General features: G+C 42.9%; 1 protein-coding gene across 1 annotated transcript in view; it reads left to right on the top strand.

Annotated features, from left to right (window-relative positions):
• Nucleotides 1–17,843, top strand: part of GTF2I (general transcription factor IIi) — a gene marked incomplete at its 5' end in the record, with an annotated part of 52,167 nt that overhangs the window by 6,610 nt on the left and 27,714 nt on the right. The window contains 11 exons of the mRNA XM_084273140.1: nucleotides 6,315–6,449; nucleotides 6,697–6,880; nucleotides 7,741–7,769; nucleotides 8,827–8,875; nucleotides 9,548–9,591; nucleotides 10,395–10,472; nucleotides 11,228–11,287; nucleotides 11,986–12,042; nucleotides 14,268–14,330; nucleotides 15,398–15,499; nucleotides 17,271–17,336. Coding sequence (XP_084129266.1) covers nucleotides 6,315–6,449; nucleotides 6,697–6,880; nucleotides 7,741–7,769; nucleotides 8,827–8,875; nucleotides 9,548–9,591; nucleotides 10,395–10,472; nucleotides 11,228–11,287; nucleotides 11,986–12,042; nucleotides 14,268–14,330; nucleotides 15,398–15,499; nucleotides 17,271–17,336 — 867 coding nt within the window. The remainder of the gene's footprint in view (nucleotides 1–6,314; nucleotides 6,450–6,696; nucleotides 6,881–7,740; nucleotides 7,770–8,826; nucleotides 8,876–9,547; nucleotides 9,592–10,394; nucleotides 10,473–11,227; nucleotides 11,288–11,985; nucleotides 12,043–14,267; nucleotides 14,331–15,397; nucleotides 15,500–17,270; nucleotides 17,337–17,843) is intronic.

The raw sequence follows: 17,843 nt of genomic DNA, 5'->3' as shown, positions 1-17,843 counted from the left end.
GGTTTAAAAAACCAAAAAGAACTTGAAATTGGCAAGTCTCTAACTGGATTTGCAACTGTTGGGCTGTCCCTGTGGTCTGAGTTCCCTTCAGCAGCAGAATTCTACTGGGTGCTCTCTGTGCTAGACACCAGAGATTAGAAGTGTCATAACTCTCTCAGCTTTCCCCTCTTTTCTTGCTTTCCTGAGCTGCTTCTAGGGATTTTCCTTTGGAAATCTTGCCTGTGCTGTCTCTGAGTGACAGAAACACTTTGTCCTTACATTAAATATAAATGTTTAAACTATGACTACACAGGACAAAGCTACCTGGATGTTCCAAGTGTCTGTGGCCATGATACTGCAGCACAGCAAAAGTGCTGTCAGTATCTGGGGCTGTTTGGTGTGCACTCATCTCCTTGCAAAGCTGGAATAAAAACAACAAAACAAAATATGCCACTTTCAAAAAGCATCTAAGGAAGCTCAACTACTTCTTGGCTGCTGCAGCTTTCAGCCCTTGGCTTCCCTGCCTTCTGGGCCAAGGCACAAGTTCATCATAGTTAACTCTGCCCAAGTGTTGGCCTTCTGATTAAGGCCAGAAGTTGCTTCTTTCCAAACTGTACACATTAACACCCACAAGCTGTTAAGTACTAATTAATCTTTTTAAGCAGATCTTGGCTAAAAAACTGTATTACTTTTCCTCCCATTTGTTTCAGTGATCCTGTGGCTCAGAGGAAGTTGAATCTGACATTTCTTAGCTAACCTAGCACAGCAGCTCTCTTGGGATGCAGATCTACCCTTCTGCTTTTCTGTAGCACAGTCACCCTTGTGCTCACAGAGTTGGAAGATCCTTGTGGTTTAACCCCAGCAGGGACTAAGCACCACACAGCCACTGGCTCACCTCCATCCCAGCAGGATGGGGGGAGCAACTTGTGAGGTAAGGACAGTTAAATAGGACAGCAAAGCAAGAGAAAATAATGATAAAAGGATATACAAAACAAGTGATGGACAACACAATTGCTTCCCACCTACTGACTGATGCTTAACCCATTCCCAAGCAGCAACTGTCACCCTCAGCCAACTCCACACCGTTCAGATGCTGAGTGTGATGTTTTATGGTTGAGAATATGCCTGCATCCTGTTTGGGGCAGCTGTGCTGGCCGTGTCTCCTCCCAGCTCCTGGTACACCCCCACCCTCCTTGCTGGGAGGGGGTAGGGAGGAGAAGCTGGGAAGTCCTTGACTTACTCTAAGCACTGCTTAGCAACAACTAAAACATCCCTGTTATTACCATTCTTCTCATCCTAAAATCCAAAACACAGCTCTACACCAGCTGCTAAGCAGAAAATTAACTCTCTCCCAGCCCAAACCAGGACAACCCTCAGCATTCATTCACAGCTGACCTATGCAGTCCTGTTAGGACAATCTCTTCTCTTGTTCACAGAAAGAAAGAGGGCATTTGGTCAACTCAAACCCAATCTGTGGTTATCTCTTCTGACTTACTGTCAGCTCTTCCAGACAGAAGTTGGTTCCCTTGGAAGTACAAACTTGGACTCATCTGTTAGAGAGGAATGTCATGTATATTGGCATGGTTGGCTTTTAGTTAAGACTGAATCCACACTATTAAGCACCACTGAAAATGAATAAACGTCACTCTTGAGGACAGCAGAGTAGCCTTGAAGAAGCCTTAATATGCCAGGAGGCTCTGCACTTCTCCCCTCCACTCATACTCCCTAAAGTATCTCTTTTGCCTTTTTTCCAGCCTCTTATCACAGAATCCCAGGGGTTGGAAGGGACCTGGAGAGGTCCTGGGGTCCAACCCCCCTGCCAAAGCAGCTCCCCAGCTCATATTGCACAGGGCGGCGTCCAGACGGGGCTGGAATCTCTCCAGAGATGGAGACTCCACAAGCCCCTGGGCAGCCTGTCCCAGGGCTCTGGCACCCTCACTGGGGAAAAGTTCTTCCTATGCTCTAACTTGCAGCCATTGCCCCTTGTCCTGTCCCCACAGAGCACTGAAAAGGGGCTGCCCATTTCCCCCTGCATCCCAGCCTTCAGCTATTTATCAACATTAAGAAGGTCCCCCCTTAGTCTTCTTCTCTCCAGGCTGAACAGCCCCAGCTCCCTCAGCCTTTCCTCAGAGGGGAGATGCTCCAGGCCCGTCATCATCTCCGGAGCCTCCTCTGGACTCTCTCCAGGACATCCCTGTCTTTTTTATCCCAGGGAGCCCAGCACTGGACACAACACTGCAGGTGGGGCCTGACCAGGGCAGAGCAGAGGGGGAGGATCCCCTCCTGTGACCTGCTGGCCACACTCCTCTTGATGCCCCCAGGATCCCATTGTCTCTCTCAGCCCCCAGGGCACACTGCTGGCTCATGGCCACCCTGTCATCTACCAGCTCTGCAGAAGGGTTGTAGGTGGGAGTCATGCTACAGTAGGATGAACATTTTTATTAACTGAATAACTCTGGATTAATTCTGCACTTGTGCTTAACTGTCTTTGATTAAATCTGCTGAGATAGATAGATAGATAGATAGATAGATAGATAGATAGATAGATAAGGTCTTTTTTTACCTTACTCAGAGGCTAATCCATTGACTCTAATGCAACTGGTTGAAAAATACGAGTTCGTTTTGATGATACAATGTGCCAATGTGGAAACTGGCTTCCCACAGTCATTTTCTTTGGCCCTAAACTGTTCTGTGGCCAGCTGAGACTTCTGTGGCTTTTTGTTGCTCATGATGCTATGGAGTATTTTGGAAGAGAAAACAGTCATTAAAGGCCAGACATAAATAGTAAATGAAAGAAAAGCAGAGAGAGCCAGGCAGAGGATTAATCCTGACAAACCCCTCATGGAGTTGCATGCATGCCATTGCTAATCTGTTGCCTATTTTAAATGCAAGTGGGGGCTGGTGTCTGTAATTCTTGCTCTAGCTTTGGTCTTGCACTGCACTTCAAGACAGGCACACTTTACAGAAGGTGTAGCAGGAAGAAAGGATGTTGGAATAGTTGCTTTTTAAAGCTGTCACTGTCAGGATGTTCTATTGCTAAGCTAGAGCAGTTTTACACCTCTGTCATTTCAACCTCTTTTTTTCATGCCAGATTTCCTTCTGGCTATTTGGGAGTGGCCTCTCTAAAACAGCCTCCTCTAAAAGCTGATTTGGGTATCTGCTGGATCAGGCTCTTCCCAGTCACTTGTAAGGGGAGCTTACTCAGCTATGCCTCTGGGTTGTGTTCCTGAAGTTTCATTTCCCTTTTTGCAGCAGGTGACTTGGAATAGTTTGCATTTCTGCATTTGTAAGACCAGGAGAGATGGATGGGCTCTCCTGGCCACACTGACTAGCCTGTCACCATTTCCCAAATATTTCCTTGCACCATGTCTGTCACTTGGGAATTAAGACCTTGTATCTGTATATATGTCTGGGCTGGAGGAATCCCAGACTTATTGACAGCCTGGGAGAAGAGCTCCTGGGGAGCAGCCCTGCTGAGAAGGACCTGGGTGTCATGGGGGATGAGAAACTTCACATGTCCTTTATCTTCCTATTCCTAAATTCCCTTACTAAAGGATTCCTGATGAGGCAGCCTGAGTCCTCCACTTCCCAAGTCAGCAGAGAAAAATACCACAACCCATTTCAGTTTGCAAAAGCAACATTCCCCAGTATTTTCCACATTGGGAACCCACTCTTGCAGGTTGTGTGCTGCTCTCAATGCCAGGTCTCTTTCCAGGACCTTTAGCTTTCTCCATGCCCTGCCTAGCTCAGAGCTCTGAGCAGCTTTTCTGGGTTTATTTCAGGCTTTTGGGTAACTGGCCTCTTTTCCAGCTGTGTTAGAGCTGGATTGCTTGCCTTTATTGTCAGAAAACTTTCCCACTTCTGTCTCTGCCCAGCCAGTTCAGGAGTATGAACTCCAAAAAACCCAACAAACACCAAACTGCTGAGAAAGTTCAGTCCCATTTTGGTGCAGACCACCCAGCTCGTTCCCTCAGAGTCACAAACAGAAAATGTCTGTAGGTAACAGCTCTCTTTGAAATTCCCTGGCTGCCAAATTCTGCCTCAGGTGTTTTGCTTTTCTTGTGGTTTAAGTTAATCCTTTGATAATCCTAAAATTTATTTTTCTTTAATTTGAGGTTATTGTCCAATTTCACCAGCTGTCAAACTGGATGGACTTAAAAAGCTCCCAAACGAGCTAGGTGCATGCATTAATTATCAAGTAAAGCAGGAGGCTTTTAGCCATACCCACAGTTACTTTCCCTCTTCCATTCCTCTTAGTTACTTTCAGAGAATAATTTTCCTGAAGCACAAACAAGAAAATACACGTTCCATGAATGGTGTCACAAAGTAATCCTTGCCCTGAAGTTGCCTCTTGGAGTGTCAGTGCAGGGGTGATGTTCATACTCTTAGAATGACTTTTTGGCTTGGATTAAACCCCACCTGATTAAAGACCCTCTGATGCTGTGGAATGCCTTACATATGATGGGACCAGCAGCTCTTTTGCTCGAGGAATGTTGAGCTCCATCAGCATCAGATACTGAATCCTATATCCTACCAGCTTTTCTGTTTACAGAGCATCTCATTTCAGTTAAGTAACTTGTTTTTATGCTAAAGCTTGATTTTTTGATTTGGTTTTGTTTCTTTCTCCTTGGTGAGAAGCTGACAGTCATGGTCACTTGCCTGTAGCATGACCCAGTGGGACCTGCTCCTCCCAACAGCAGCTTTTCCCTTTCCTCTGTCAGGTGCTCTGAAGACAGACGTGTTTTCTGGCCTGGTTTTGTCTGCTGCATTCAGATTGTGCTTTAGTGGACCTTCAGTGTTGTGTAACACTGCTGAGCTGTAACTTGTCAGCTGTTCAGGAGCACAACAGCATCTTCATAAGGCAGGGAGCTGCCAGTCTGGCTGTAGAGAGCTAAGGGTGCAGCTATTCAATTCACAGAATCATAAGGTTGGAAAAGACCTTTAAAATCATCAGGACCAACCATTCCCATCCTCAGCTAAACCAGATCCCTGAGCACCTCATCTACCCTTTTTTACGCACCCAGGGAAGGTGACTCAGCCCCTCCCTGGGCAGCCTGTTCCAGACACAACAACTCTTTCAGGGAAGAACTTTTTCCTCACATCTGCTCTGACCCTGTACTCTGTCCAGGACATCCCTGTCTCTTTTTCTCCCAGGGAGCCCAGCACTGGACACAACACTGCAGGTGGGGCCTGACCAGGGCAGAGCAGAGGGGGAGGATCCCCTCCTGTGACCTGCTGGCCACACTCCTCTTGATGCTCCCCAGGATAAAGGTTTCTTCCAGTTAGGAAAATGTCTGCCTGTCTGTCTGTTTTTCAATGGGATATAAGCAATGTCATCATCTTATTTGAGTTTTGTTTATTATTTTTAGAAAGTGTGGGTTTGCTTTTGAGAAGCTACTGGCAGAAAAGGCGTTTTCAGTGAATCAGTCTCTCCTTTGGTGAAAAAGCCCACCCAAAAAGTGACACTGCAGGTGGCTATAAATGGAAACTGATGTCTGTTATCCTCCAGACTGCAGGCAAACCTTAGAAGTTCTCATTACCCTGTGTTGTGGGGAAATAATATTATTCTACTTTTGCAATATTTTTGTGTTACATTTCAGAAGTAAAAGTTTCAGAGCTGAAGAGCTGCAGAGCTGAATGTGGTGTGGAGGTGGCTTTCCAGGGCACAAAGCAGATGTGTGATCTGTAGGAAAGGAGGTGGTTCTCTTTTAAATGACATTTTAAATGGGTTTGGAGCTCTGTGATCCTTGGGGTCCCTTCCAGCCCAGACCAGGCTGTGATTCTATGATTCTATGTATAATTAAAATCCCTGTGGAAAGGTGAAAGAGCTGAGGTACCTTGGAGCTGTTGTGGCAAAAGGCAGATTCCTCTTAGAAAAAGCCCAGTTGTGCACACAGAGCATAAACTAATCTGGGTCTAACGTACCTGCTTAATTAGGCACCATGCACAGCACTAGAGTTGTGGGACCCTCCACACAGGCATTATAACTTTTCCCTGTGAACTCTTTCAGTCCTCCTTTTTTTGGGGCAGTTCTGCATTTTATTTCTACTGTGTGTTCCTCCCTGGGATTAACAGAGATTTCTACCTACTTGCTTGGAAGTGTCTTGTAACACATCATTCTTACACCTGTGATAGTTACAAAGATTGTAAGGTGTAATTTTGGTGTAAATTTAAATTTATTCATTGTCCATGTGCATAGATAAGTGCATTTCCCTCTGAGGCAGGTAAGTTCTTAGGGCTTTGCAGCAGGAATGCCTCTCAAGCATAAACTGGAAGGCCCAGGTACAGGAATTTTTAATAACTTCTTTTATTTTTGTCTTATTTTTAACTGCCAGGTGGTACAGAAGAGGAGAGGGCTGCAGAACTGCAGAAAACCAAGGTTGTACCACCTGCAAGCAGACTGACAGTGGATATTGTGGAACTGGAAGCTCTCAGAAAGTCTGTGGAGGACTACTTCTGCTTTTGCTATGGTGGGTGCTTTAATGTCTTCACAGCAGCTGCTCTGGATTTCTGAGGTTTGATTCTAGTTGGGAGGAATGTACTGCATGATCTTAATCTTCCAGTTGTTCTGCTGTTAACTTTTTTAGAGATCCACACCTGCACCTTGCTTTGGCTCCAGTCCTCTCCACAGGTTTTATGAGGGACTTTGCCTTTTGCTAACTTACATGCTCTTGACCTCATAAATATCTGCTTTTTTTTCTTTTTCTTCCCATCTAGGTAAAGCTTTAGGCAAGTCAACAGTAGTACCTGTGCCATATGAGAAGATTCAGAGGGACCAGTCTGCTGTGGTAGTGCAGGGCCTGCCTGAAGGACTTGCATTTAAACATCCATCAAATTATGATGTTTCAACACTGAAATGGATTTTGGAAAACAAGTCGGGGATCTCTTTTATCATCAAAAGGTTATTTACTCTCACTTGTGCTGGTCTGTCCACTTGGTTTTGTACTTAATTTAAGTCATAGAATCCCAGACTGGTCTGGGTTGGAAGGAACCCCAAGGATCACACAGTTCCAACCCCCCTGCCACAGGCAAGGACACCAACCTCCAGGCCTGGAGCTACACAAGGTTGCCCAGGGCCCCATCCAACCTGGCCTTGATCACCCCCAGGGGCAGGGCACCCACCCCCTCTCTAGGCAGCCTGTTCCAGCCCCTCACCACTCTCTCTGGAAAGAATTTCCCCCTAATATCCAATTTCACCCTTCCTTCCTTCAGCTTCACTCCATCCCCCTTGTCCTGCCAGTCTCTACCCTTTGAACAAGCTGATCCCCCTCCTGTTCCTCTGCTCCCTTCAGGGACTGGAAGGCTGCAATGAGGTCCCCCCACAGCCTTCTCTTCTCCAGGCTGAACCAGCCCAGCTCCCTCAGCCTCTCTTCATAGGGGAGCTGCTGCAGCCCTCTGAGCATCTTTGTGGCTCCTCTGAACCCTCTCCACCAGTTCCACATCTTTCTTGTACTGGTGGCCCCAGCTCTGGCCACAGGACTCCAGCTGGGGCCTCAGGAGGGCAGAGCAGAGAGGGACAATCCCCTCCCTGTCCCTGCTGCCACCCCTCTGCTGATGGAGCCCAGGATCCCATCGCCCTTCCCAGCTGCCAGAGCCACTGCTGGCTCATGTTAAGCTTCTCAACTTAAGTTTCTCAGATTAATTTTAATTAAATACCTTGCACCTGTTTCTCTTAAACAGCAGTGCTGTCTCTTCAGTGTTGTACTACCAGCTAAGTAATGATGTGTTTCCTATTGTTTTTCTTCCTGTATTTCCACACAGGCCTTTCCTAGAGCCAAAGAAACACCTAGGTAAGTTACTGCTTACTCACACTGATGATAACAGTTTTAGAGTAGAAAGCAACCTAGACACCAGCCTTGGTCATGTGCATCAAGTGGGATACTGTAGAAATTCCTAGACTCTGAGTTTCCTTACTTATGGACCTCCAACCTTTGGCTTCCTGCTTTCTGCCAGGAGCAACTCATTAGAGAGACATTTTTTTTTTCCTATTGCTGAATTTAAATATGATGTGAATTGGATAGTATCCTAGGGGAAGAAGTGGTGAACTGATGAAGGACTGTACATTGCAGTTTTAGAAGCTGACAAGACTTTGCAGTGCTCCCTGTTTCAATACTGATTTTGGCATGTATATCTCATTTTAAAAATAGATCTAACCTTTTGAAGTGGTTAGTGAGGTGTTGCAGCTCCTATGAAAGTCTCTTTTCCTGCTCCTTTCATGGCATCACGTTGCTTTACTTGCCAAATTCATATATGTGAGGGTTGGTTTTATGAGGAGGATGAAGCAGTCCCTCTAGTAATATAATCAGAAGGGGAAACTTCAATTTTGAGGTGAAACAGCCAGAAGTTGATGCTGGATTAATAAAATAAGAAATGTGTTGCCTGTCCCCAATAAGAAGACTGGGAAATGACAGAGATTCTGGTAATAACAGATCTCTGTAAATAAAGCAAGGTGGGTTTTCAGTGTGGTAAATGACTTTCTATAAACTGTTTGTGTCTAGTTGTAATTTAGGACTCATCTCAATAAAAAAATCCATTTTCTTTTAGCAGAGTTTTGGTGGAAGCTCTGCTTAACTTTATTTCCCAAGATTTTCACCCAGTGTCATGAAAGGCAGCAGTGGAAAGCATGATGGTAACATACATTGGAAGCAATTATACTGGTATTGCTTTATGGATTAATAAAGCAGTTGGATGAGAGATCTTGCCTTCCTATCTGTGAACACAAAAAATAGGAACAGAAGCTTTTAAATTCAAATAAAGGCTTGTTTCATGAAATCACTGGTACATTTTCAATGTGTATTGAAGGTAAATGGAGTGCAGGAAATTCAAAGATTGTCTTTTAACTTTCAGGGGCTCATATGGCAGATCCTTCACATCCAATTCTACCTCCAGGTGGAAGGTGAATTTAAAATAATACGGGGTTTTTTGTTATTGACTATGTATTTTCATATAATATATCTGTCTCCATGTGCTTTTCCTGTCCAGCTGACCTTTGGATAACTCTTCCTTGCCAGGGATTATAAAAAGTATGAGTTTTAATTTTGTCTTGGACCATTATTTGTAAGGAAACTGTTTGAAATTAAGCAGATGGCAAAGTTTCCCCTTGGCTTAATTAGCCTGATGAGTGCCTTAATTCACAGTCTGTCAATCAGGGGGAAGTTTGTCATGTTTTAAGAGATGGAAGTGATGGGGAACAGATGTAATGTTGCTACCTTCCCCCTCCTCAATTAAAAAAATAACATAGTTTCTTCTGTTTGTTATTAAATGAAGAGATTATATGTGGAATAAATGAATAAGAAATGGGTTGATACAAAGCCAGGGAGCAAAATGGCAAGTGTTCTTTGCTTCTTGTAAAATAGCAAACATGCTTTGAATGAGGTGTGTGTCATGAAGATGTAGGGATGGGAGATTCCTGGCAGTTCCCTTGAGATAAATCAGACAAGCTAAGATGCACTGGGTTTTACTGGGAGATTTGATTTTACTTGACAACCTGTAAAGCTTGAGGAACTTGCCAGCAATGTGATACTTGATTTTTATAATATCAGTATGCTTGATGTGTTTATTTTTCTAGTTGTCCTCCTATTCAAGTGAAAACAGAACCAAACGAGGAGTCAGGTATGTTCAAAACTTTGTCCTTCTTTGAGGTTAAAAAAACCCCAAACAAACAAAAAAAAAACCTAAAGGAAAAAAGCCCACAAAAACCTCCCCAAGCCCCCAATCCCTTTCTGGGTGAATTTAAGCAAAGAAAGGAAGCTCCAAGAAAAAAAAGTGGAAAAAAGGCACCCTTTGTGAGAGAGTAAACATTTTTTTCTCTTAAAAATGCCCACTTAGCCAATTGTTTGCATTCCTAGGAGGAAGAATGTTCTGAAATATTCTAGACACCAATAATTTCTCTTTCTAAATAATTCATTAAATAGAGAAGAAGAAAATCTGGGATTTATTTTGCTCTAATTCAAGATCACTTGATCCCTAATGAGGAGAAACTAGATTTGTTAATATTACTAAAATACTGAAAATGACAGACTGTCCATTTTCTCCCTAAAATGGGAATAAACAGCAAAATGTGGTGCTGATTGTTAGTGGGCACAAAGGAAGAAGATCGTTCTTTTTAATACTTCAGCTCCAAGATAGCATTTGTAAGGATCCTTAGTTCATAGGGAAGCACTCAATCCTCAATCCCTTCTGGTTGTGACCGAACTGAAAGATAAGAAATCAGCAGCTCCCTTTGTTACCATTGGTTTAGTTCAACTGGGCAGTGTCTCAGCTCCTGGAAAGCAGTGGATTTTTTTCTTGGGGCTTTCTGTTATTTTTAATAGAGGCCAGTTAGGATCTTGGTAGCTGTTTTCCTTGGGAATGTATTTTTTTAAGAATCTGGTTATTATTAGTTTTCACCTTTTATTCTTTTGTTGTTTCTACAGGAATCTCTTTGAAAATGGCAACAGTAACAGTGAAGGAGGAATCAGATGATCCTGACTACTATCAGTATAATATTCCAGGTAATGATAGTAACTTTCATATGTGTTCATCTCATTAAAGGGTTGGTTGCTGAAGTGCTTCTCTCTGTGCCTCTTACAATCATGGAATCCCAGACTGGTCTGGGTTGGAAGGGACCCCAAGGATCACAGAATTCCAACCCCCCTGCCACAGGCAGGGCCACCAACCTCCAGGCCTGGAGCTACACAAGGTTGCCCAGGGCCCCATCCAGCCTGGCCTTGGACACCTCTTTCAAGTGTCCTTTGTGTGCCACTTTCTGCAGCTGCCTTTTCAATGCAATACAGCCATCCAAAGAAGTGTTGTGATGAAAAGCAAACAACCTTTGAAGTGGTGTCAATGATATTAATCTCTCTGAATTTGTCTGTTTAATGGAGGGAGAAATTTTCAAGTCAAAAATGACTCCTTAGGAATACAAATTTTTAACAAACAGGGGAAAACTGATTAAAAATTCATTGAAATAAAAGGCAGAATCATCAACATTTCATGTTTAAAATGAGTTTAACACCACAAAAAAAGGGAAAGCTTGTTCTGCATGATTCTCTGACTGTTCAGTAGTACAAGAAATGCCCACCCCTGCCATTAGTTTCTCAGTGGTTTTATTCCATAGAACTGGATGAGTATGGATTGGTATCTTAACATTCAAAATGGTCTTTCTTGAGTTCAGTGTTACAGAAATGAGCCAATGATATAAGAAGTTAAGAGCTACTTGTGTTAGTTTGTGAGACACAATTTAAAAGCTGTTCTCTTTGTTCCCAAGCAGGCCCTTCTGAAATCTCAGAGATGGATGAAAAAATTGCTCTTGCAAAGAGTTACACAGGTAAGTCTTTCAGTTTGTGGTTTTTTTTTTTCCTCACATCTGTTTTGGAAATTAAATGTAATTTACTTTTCAAGGCTCTGCTTCCTTGATTTGAAGTAAGAATTAGGGCATTGGCACTTAAATTTCATTACTAATGAACATTTTAGTTGCCCAAGTGGAGAGATATGTAGGAGGGAATCTCATTTCTTCCTTTTCTAAATTGGAAAAGGGCCATCAGGTTGATCACTAAAGCAGTAGTGATGTGTTTCTCATGAAATTCAGTATGTTTCACAACTGCTTATAAAGTTGGATAGTTTTTGTGCTTATGTATTATGAGTACAACTTGATCATTTCTTTCTTTCAGCTGTGTGTGAGGTGCATGGGTATCTACAGGCCAAAGTACATGCCAGTCTGATTAGGTGAAGGAGTTTCACTGTCTGTGAGCAATATCTGGAATAAATTTACTCCAAAATTTTACTTTTCAGATGCTCATTTGCAAACAGTAGAAAATCCTAATCTGTGTTTCAACCCCTGAATTTCTTTATAACATCAGAGTGCTCCTGCTGGCAGCAGTTTGAGAGGCAGAAATTGTGGTGTTCACATGAACATTAGTGTTCTGGATTTTTCCTTAGGAAAATCCTTGCTTTCAATAGCCAATGTTAAAAGTTCTTTTTTGTATTTTTATTGTGGTATTTTTTTTACTTTATATTTGTCTAAAGGAAGCCACCTGGGTTCTGACTGCAGTGGAGGAACAGATGTGGAAATGCCTGTAGAAGGTTAGAGATTGATTTAACATCATTAGATTCTTTTATTACAGAAATATTTGTAAAAAAGGGCACCTTAATTACAGTTGTACATCTCCTCCAACCATTCTCTTTCCACATTTTTACAAGGTTGGCTTCTGGCTTTTTTGCTTTGTTTTGCTTTTTAACCTCCCAGGTGATTTCTTCCAGGACTTCATTACCATCTACTTCAACATTTTTGCATGTTTCTCTTAATTATGACTATTGCTCAGGGACTTGGTACTGAACTAGATGGGCTGTTTGCAAGTCTTTGTGGCTGGTCTGAAATTGGCCAAGATTGTTAGTGTTTTTAAACTTTTCTGATGCTCTCAAAAAAAAATCAACAATTTTTTTAAGGGATCAGTTGATGTGATAATTTTTTATAACCATACATTATGTTCACATCTACTAAAAGATTATTTACTTCCTCCTTTCCTTTCGTTGTGTTTTGCATTTGCTAGTAACAAGAGGAAGTGTTGATCTGCCTGAGGGTGGGGAGGCTCTTCAGAGGGATCTGAACAGGCTGAACTCATGGGCTGAGACCAGTGGGATGAGGTGTAACAAGGTCAAGTGCAGAGTGCTGCACAGGGGACAGAACAACCCCAGGCAGCGCTACAGGCTGGGGGAGACTGGCTGGAGAGCTGTCAGGCAGAGAGGGACCTGGGGGTGTTGGATGACTGCAGGCTGAACATGAGCCAACAGAAGGACATTGAGGTCCTGGAGCGAGTCCAGAGAAGGGCAACAAGGCTGGGGAAGGGGCTGGAGGGCAAATCCTGTGAGGAGCAGCTGAGGGAGCTGGGGGTGTTCAGCCTGGAGAAGAGGAGGCTGAGGGGAGACCTTCTCCCCACCTACATTGACCTGCCAGGAGGGTGCAGAGAGGTGGGTGATGGTCTCTTCAGGAGATGGGACAAGGGGCAATGGGCTCAAGCTGTGCCAGGGCAGGGTCAGAGCAGATGTGAGGGAAAAGTTCTTCCCTGAAAGAGTTGTTGTGGCTGGATCAGGCTGCCCAGGGAGGGGCTGAGTCACCTTCCCTGGTTGTGTTTAAAAAAGGGTAGATGAGGTGCTCAGGGATCTGGTTTTGCTTAGGATGGGAATGGTTGGACTTGATGATCTTAAAGGTCTTTTCCAACCTTGTGATTCTGTGATCTCCCCAGCCCACACTCTGAATTAGATTGAAGCATCACACCCTGTTTTCTCTGAACTAGGTGATATATTTGTTGTAATTCAAATACATTCCAGTCAAGGTGCCTCAGCAGATCCTGCTCAATCTCTGCCATACACAACATCACGTGAAGAGCTTGGAAAGAGAGATTCATTCAGACTTGCTCCCAAAGTGATGTCATACTCCTAGCTTATAGGGATCTGAAAGAAGATGTGCTTCAAAATGCACAAGCACAACACTGATCTTCCAGAATCATTAAAATTTATTCCTTCACACACTGCTACTTAGTTTTAAATAGTTTCCCATATAATTAACTTCCTTTTTTTTTTAAACTTGACTGCAGTTAAATGCAAATTGCTTTTTTTCCCACTGAATATTGATAGGCCTAATCCTTTATTATGTTGGTGCAGACTGCCCCAACAAAAGTACTGTGTGTTCCCCTCTCATTTGTCACTGTTGGCCTTGTAGCCTGTTTTGGAAATCATCCCAGTGCAACAACTGTTGAGGCTGTGTAAATGGTAAAGAAATATATCATCTGTAGGGGCACCCAGCCTTTGTTTATATTTTCAGTAATCCTTGATAAGAAAGGGGAAAATATTGATGATTGTATTAATCCTATTAACCCAAGCATAAGGAATTTTCTACTGTCATTAACACCAACTCCACACTGCTGCACAGGCAATGTAGCAACTCTAATCCTCACCTCCACACCCTTGTCTACAGCTGCTTAAAGGCTTATGGTGGAATGTCTTTGCTTCTGGTTTTGTTGCATGCTGTGAATGCAAAACATTTCACAGAATCACAAGGTTGGAAAAGACCTTTAAGATCATCAAGTCCAACCATTCCCATCCTAAGCTAAACCAGATCCCTGAGCACCTTATCTACCCTTGTTTTAAACACATCCAGGGAAAGTCACTCAACCACCTCCCTGTGAAACCTTTCATTGAGCCAGAGGGCTTTTTTGACAAGTGTTAGGTTAAATAGAAAAATATGGAGTGTTTAATTGAAAATCTTTGCTGTGTCCATCATTGAGCAGTTGTGTTTTTCCCCCCTTCAGATTCCTCCCAGCACGTCCCTTCGGAAACCCATGAGGATCCAGAGGTTGAGGTCACCATTGAAGGTTAGTTGTCCACTTCATTCATTGCACTAATGTCCCAAATGCTTTACAGTTCCTGCATCACTTGGCACTCAATAAATAGGATTATGTGCCAGTGCTGGCCACAAGCTGCATCATGCACTGCTTGGTTAGATGTATCTAGTCCAGAAATTGGAGCAAACCAGAGTATGTGGTCGCATATTGGACTTAGTGGGCTGGTATTGAAATGATGCCTGACAGAGTTATATCTTTCACAGGGGTTTTTTCCAAGCACTGGTAATGAAGAATACTCAGTATTTAACAGCTGGGAATTTAAGATTTTAATAAAGATTTTACACCACTTACTCTGCAGAACACGTTGCACACTGAAGTTATATAAAATTTTGAGCTTAGTGCTGTTTTCTGGGAAGAATTGTGCTGTAACAGAAATGATGTGTTAGAGGTGGTGTAAGCCAAGCTTCAATTTATTTCTCTGATATCAATGAATATGAGATCAAAACCTTTACACTTACTAACCTCCCTTTCTCTTCTAAATGGCACTAAAGCCACTCACCAGTGTCCATGTTGCTTTTGTGCTTGGATGTTGTTTGGAGGTCAGTTGTAGCTCTTGTATTTATGAATTGCATGTCCTCTAACTGCTTTAAAACACTTCTGAGATTGGCTTTTGCAATGCTTGCTTCTGGAATAGGTAACATTAAGACCACCAAATTAGCAGTTCAGAAGTTAAGCAGTATGATGTAGGACTTACTTGACACTTCTGGTGTTACTTTCTCCTTTTGTAGTCCTGTAGTAAAGTTATTTCAACAGAAACAGTAATAAGGGAGTAGACATGGCATTTACCACAAAAGTGATAACTTCCCTCTGGAAAGGTTTTATTTAAGAGAATATGATATAACTGTGTAAGTGCAAGACATGTGAGCCCTGGTGACTCCACCACCTCCCTGGGCAACGTGTTCTATATAGAAGAAGCATTGCTTTTTGCCTTGATAAAACACAGTTCAATGTTTGCATTGAGTTTTGAAAATCAAAGCAGTTCCAGCGTTGCATGTGAGTTCTATGGACATTAAAACTGATATTTGTATTTCCTGAAGATGATGATGACTACTTGCCCCCTCACAAGAGACCGAAGAACACTGAGCCAGCTAATGAAGCCATCAGTACTGGGAGGAGGAAAGTGAGAGAGTTCAATTTTGGTAAGATAAAAATAAGATTATGTTTTATGTTTCTGTTTTGCTTTATGAAAAGGAATTGGACAACTTTCTACTCCAAGAGTGAGACACGCGTGAGTAAGTATTTGTTTAAGAGTCCAGGACTCCTTGTAAATGTGTTGAAGCAGTATAATCATCATCACAGACTACCTCTGCTGTTTCTTATTATGCAAAGTGACCATCTAAAGAGACACTTTAAATAATTTACTAAAATAGAAATAAGTCTAGATTTTTGTCAGGTGATTTCTTGGACAAGAAGATCAGACTGAATTCACTAGGGAACTGAATTATGGCAAACCAGAGGTCAGGAGCCTGTCTGGCTGCTTTCTTTTCATACATGAACTGAAGATGTGCTCATGTGAGACATGTTTGGGAAGATAACCAAATGAATCACAGAATCATAGAATCACAGACTTGTCTGGGTTGGAAGGGACCCCAAAGATCAAGACAGTTCCAACCCCCCTGCCATAGGCAGGGCTACCAACCTACAGCAAATCTTTAGCAAGAGTAACTACAGGGTGCAAATGCATTTCTGCAGTGAGGACTCTACAGAAGGTATCATGAATGAGCACTACCAAAAAGACCCAAACTTTTTGTGTGTCCACAGGGATCAAGGCAAGCTACTCAACATAACAAGGGCATTTGCAACCTGCCAGTCCCTGAAGGGAGCAGAGAAACAGGAGGGGAATCAGCTTGTTCAAAGGGTAGAGACTGGCAGGACAAGGGGGATGGAGTGAAGCTGAAGGAAGGAAGGTTGAAATTGGATCTTAGGGGCAAGTTCTTTCCAGAGAGAGTGGTGAGGGGCTGGAACAGGCTGCCCAGAGAGGGGGTGGGTGCCCCATCCCTGGGGGTGTTCCAGGCCAGGTTGGCGGGGGCCCTGGGCAACCTTGTGTAGCTCCAGGCCTGGAGGTTGGTGTCCCTGCCTGTGGCAGGGGGGGTTGAAGCTCTGTGATCCTTGGGGTCCCTTCCAACCCCTGCCATTCTGTGATTCTATGATTCTATGCCATTTTGACATGCTTATTAACTCGTTCTTAAAAGGCCAGACAGCATCTGGTAACATCTACAAAAGAGCTGTGGTGTTTTCCTGCAAGAACTGAGGGAGTACAAAGAGCTGTGAAAACCTGCACTCTTTGTCACAGGCAGAGAATTAGATGTTAAAATCCTGTAATTCAATCCAGCTCTCCATGGAGCACACAAGATTGGATTTGGAGAATTTCTGTCTCCTTTCAGAAGCAGGATTTATGGAGATGTTTTGCAACATCAGGACTTTGAGAAATACTGGATTAAGGTAGAGGAAGACATGGTACCCTCCCGACCCAGATAGTTTACAGATTTACACCAAAACAACTTCATGCACTCTCTGTTGGCTTTATCCAGCTTCATTAATTAAGAATTTTAATTTAGATAATTATCAACGTTGGCTGCAAACTGACGATGGTGCTGCTGCTGACTGAGATAACAAAGAGAAACTGGGTTTGGATTTGCCTTTAGCCTGGTTTATATTGTTGGGGTTTTTTTAAACTTGATTTAAGATTACCTCCAAAACTTGTGCAGATAGTAAACATACTATTCTATTTATTTCTCAATGTATCCCTGTGTTTTAAGGTAATTTAAGCCTATTTCTTACTCCACGGGGACCTGTGTGCCAGAGAGCAGTAAAAGAACACTGCCTGTTTCAGTTAGTGGCAACATAGATTTTGATAAGATATTCTCAGTTTCATTTGTTCTCTGACATCTCCTCATCTTTCCTTTGCAGAGAAGTGGAATGCACGAATTACAGACTTGAGAAAACAAGTTGAAGAGCTGTTTGAAAAAAAATATGGTATGTGTTACACTCCTGTCCAAACAATTGCTGCTAGTCCTTTTGGCACCATAAACCACAGCCTTACTGCTGGCTCAGGAGCACACTAGTACTGACAGCACCACGAGGTTACATGGTATCACAGGACTTAAAAGTAGCTCTTAATAAGCAGAATCATTTCAAAATTGGGTGCCTGCTTGGCACCTAAGTGTGAAACTTGATTTTTATTTTTCAGTTGGGCTCAGTTTCCTGGAAGCTTCAGTGTGCTTATGTCTTGGGCACAGGGATTTGAGCGAGCCAGCCTTTCTTCTGTAATGCCATTGGGTCCTTAAGTGAAATAATAATTCTAAATGGCTCTGTTTTTTTAGTCCCTCTGTTCTCAGTCTCTAGTTTTGGCCTGCTTATATTTGGCAGTTGAAACTAAGCCTAGTTGAAACACAGTTCTTGTCACAGGTATCTAAAATTTTTGCTCTTCAGTTCTCATCAGAACATAAGATACACACAGTGTTTTCAAAGCTTCTCTTACCT

Source organism: Gallinula chloropus (assembly GCF_964237585.1).
Source record: "Gallinula chloropus genome assembly, chromosome: 19".
In the NCBI taxonomy this organism is placed as follows: Eukaryota; Metazoa; Chordata; class Aves; order Gruiformes; family Rallidae; genus Gallinula; species Gallinula chloropus.
Note: the sequence above shows the minus strand (reverse complement) of the source record. Positions and strands in the feature narration are given on the sequence as shown.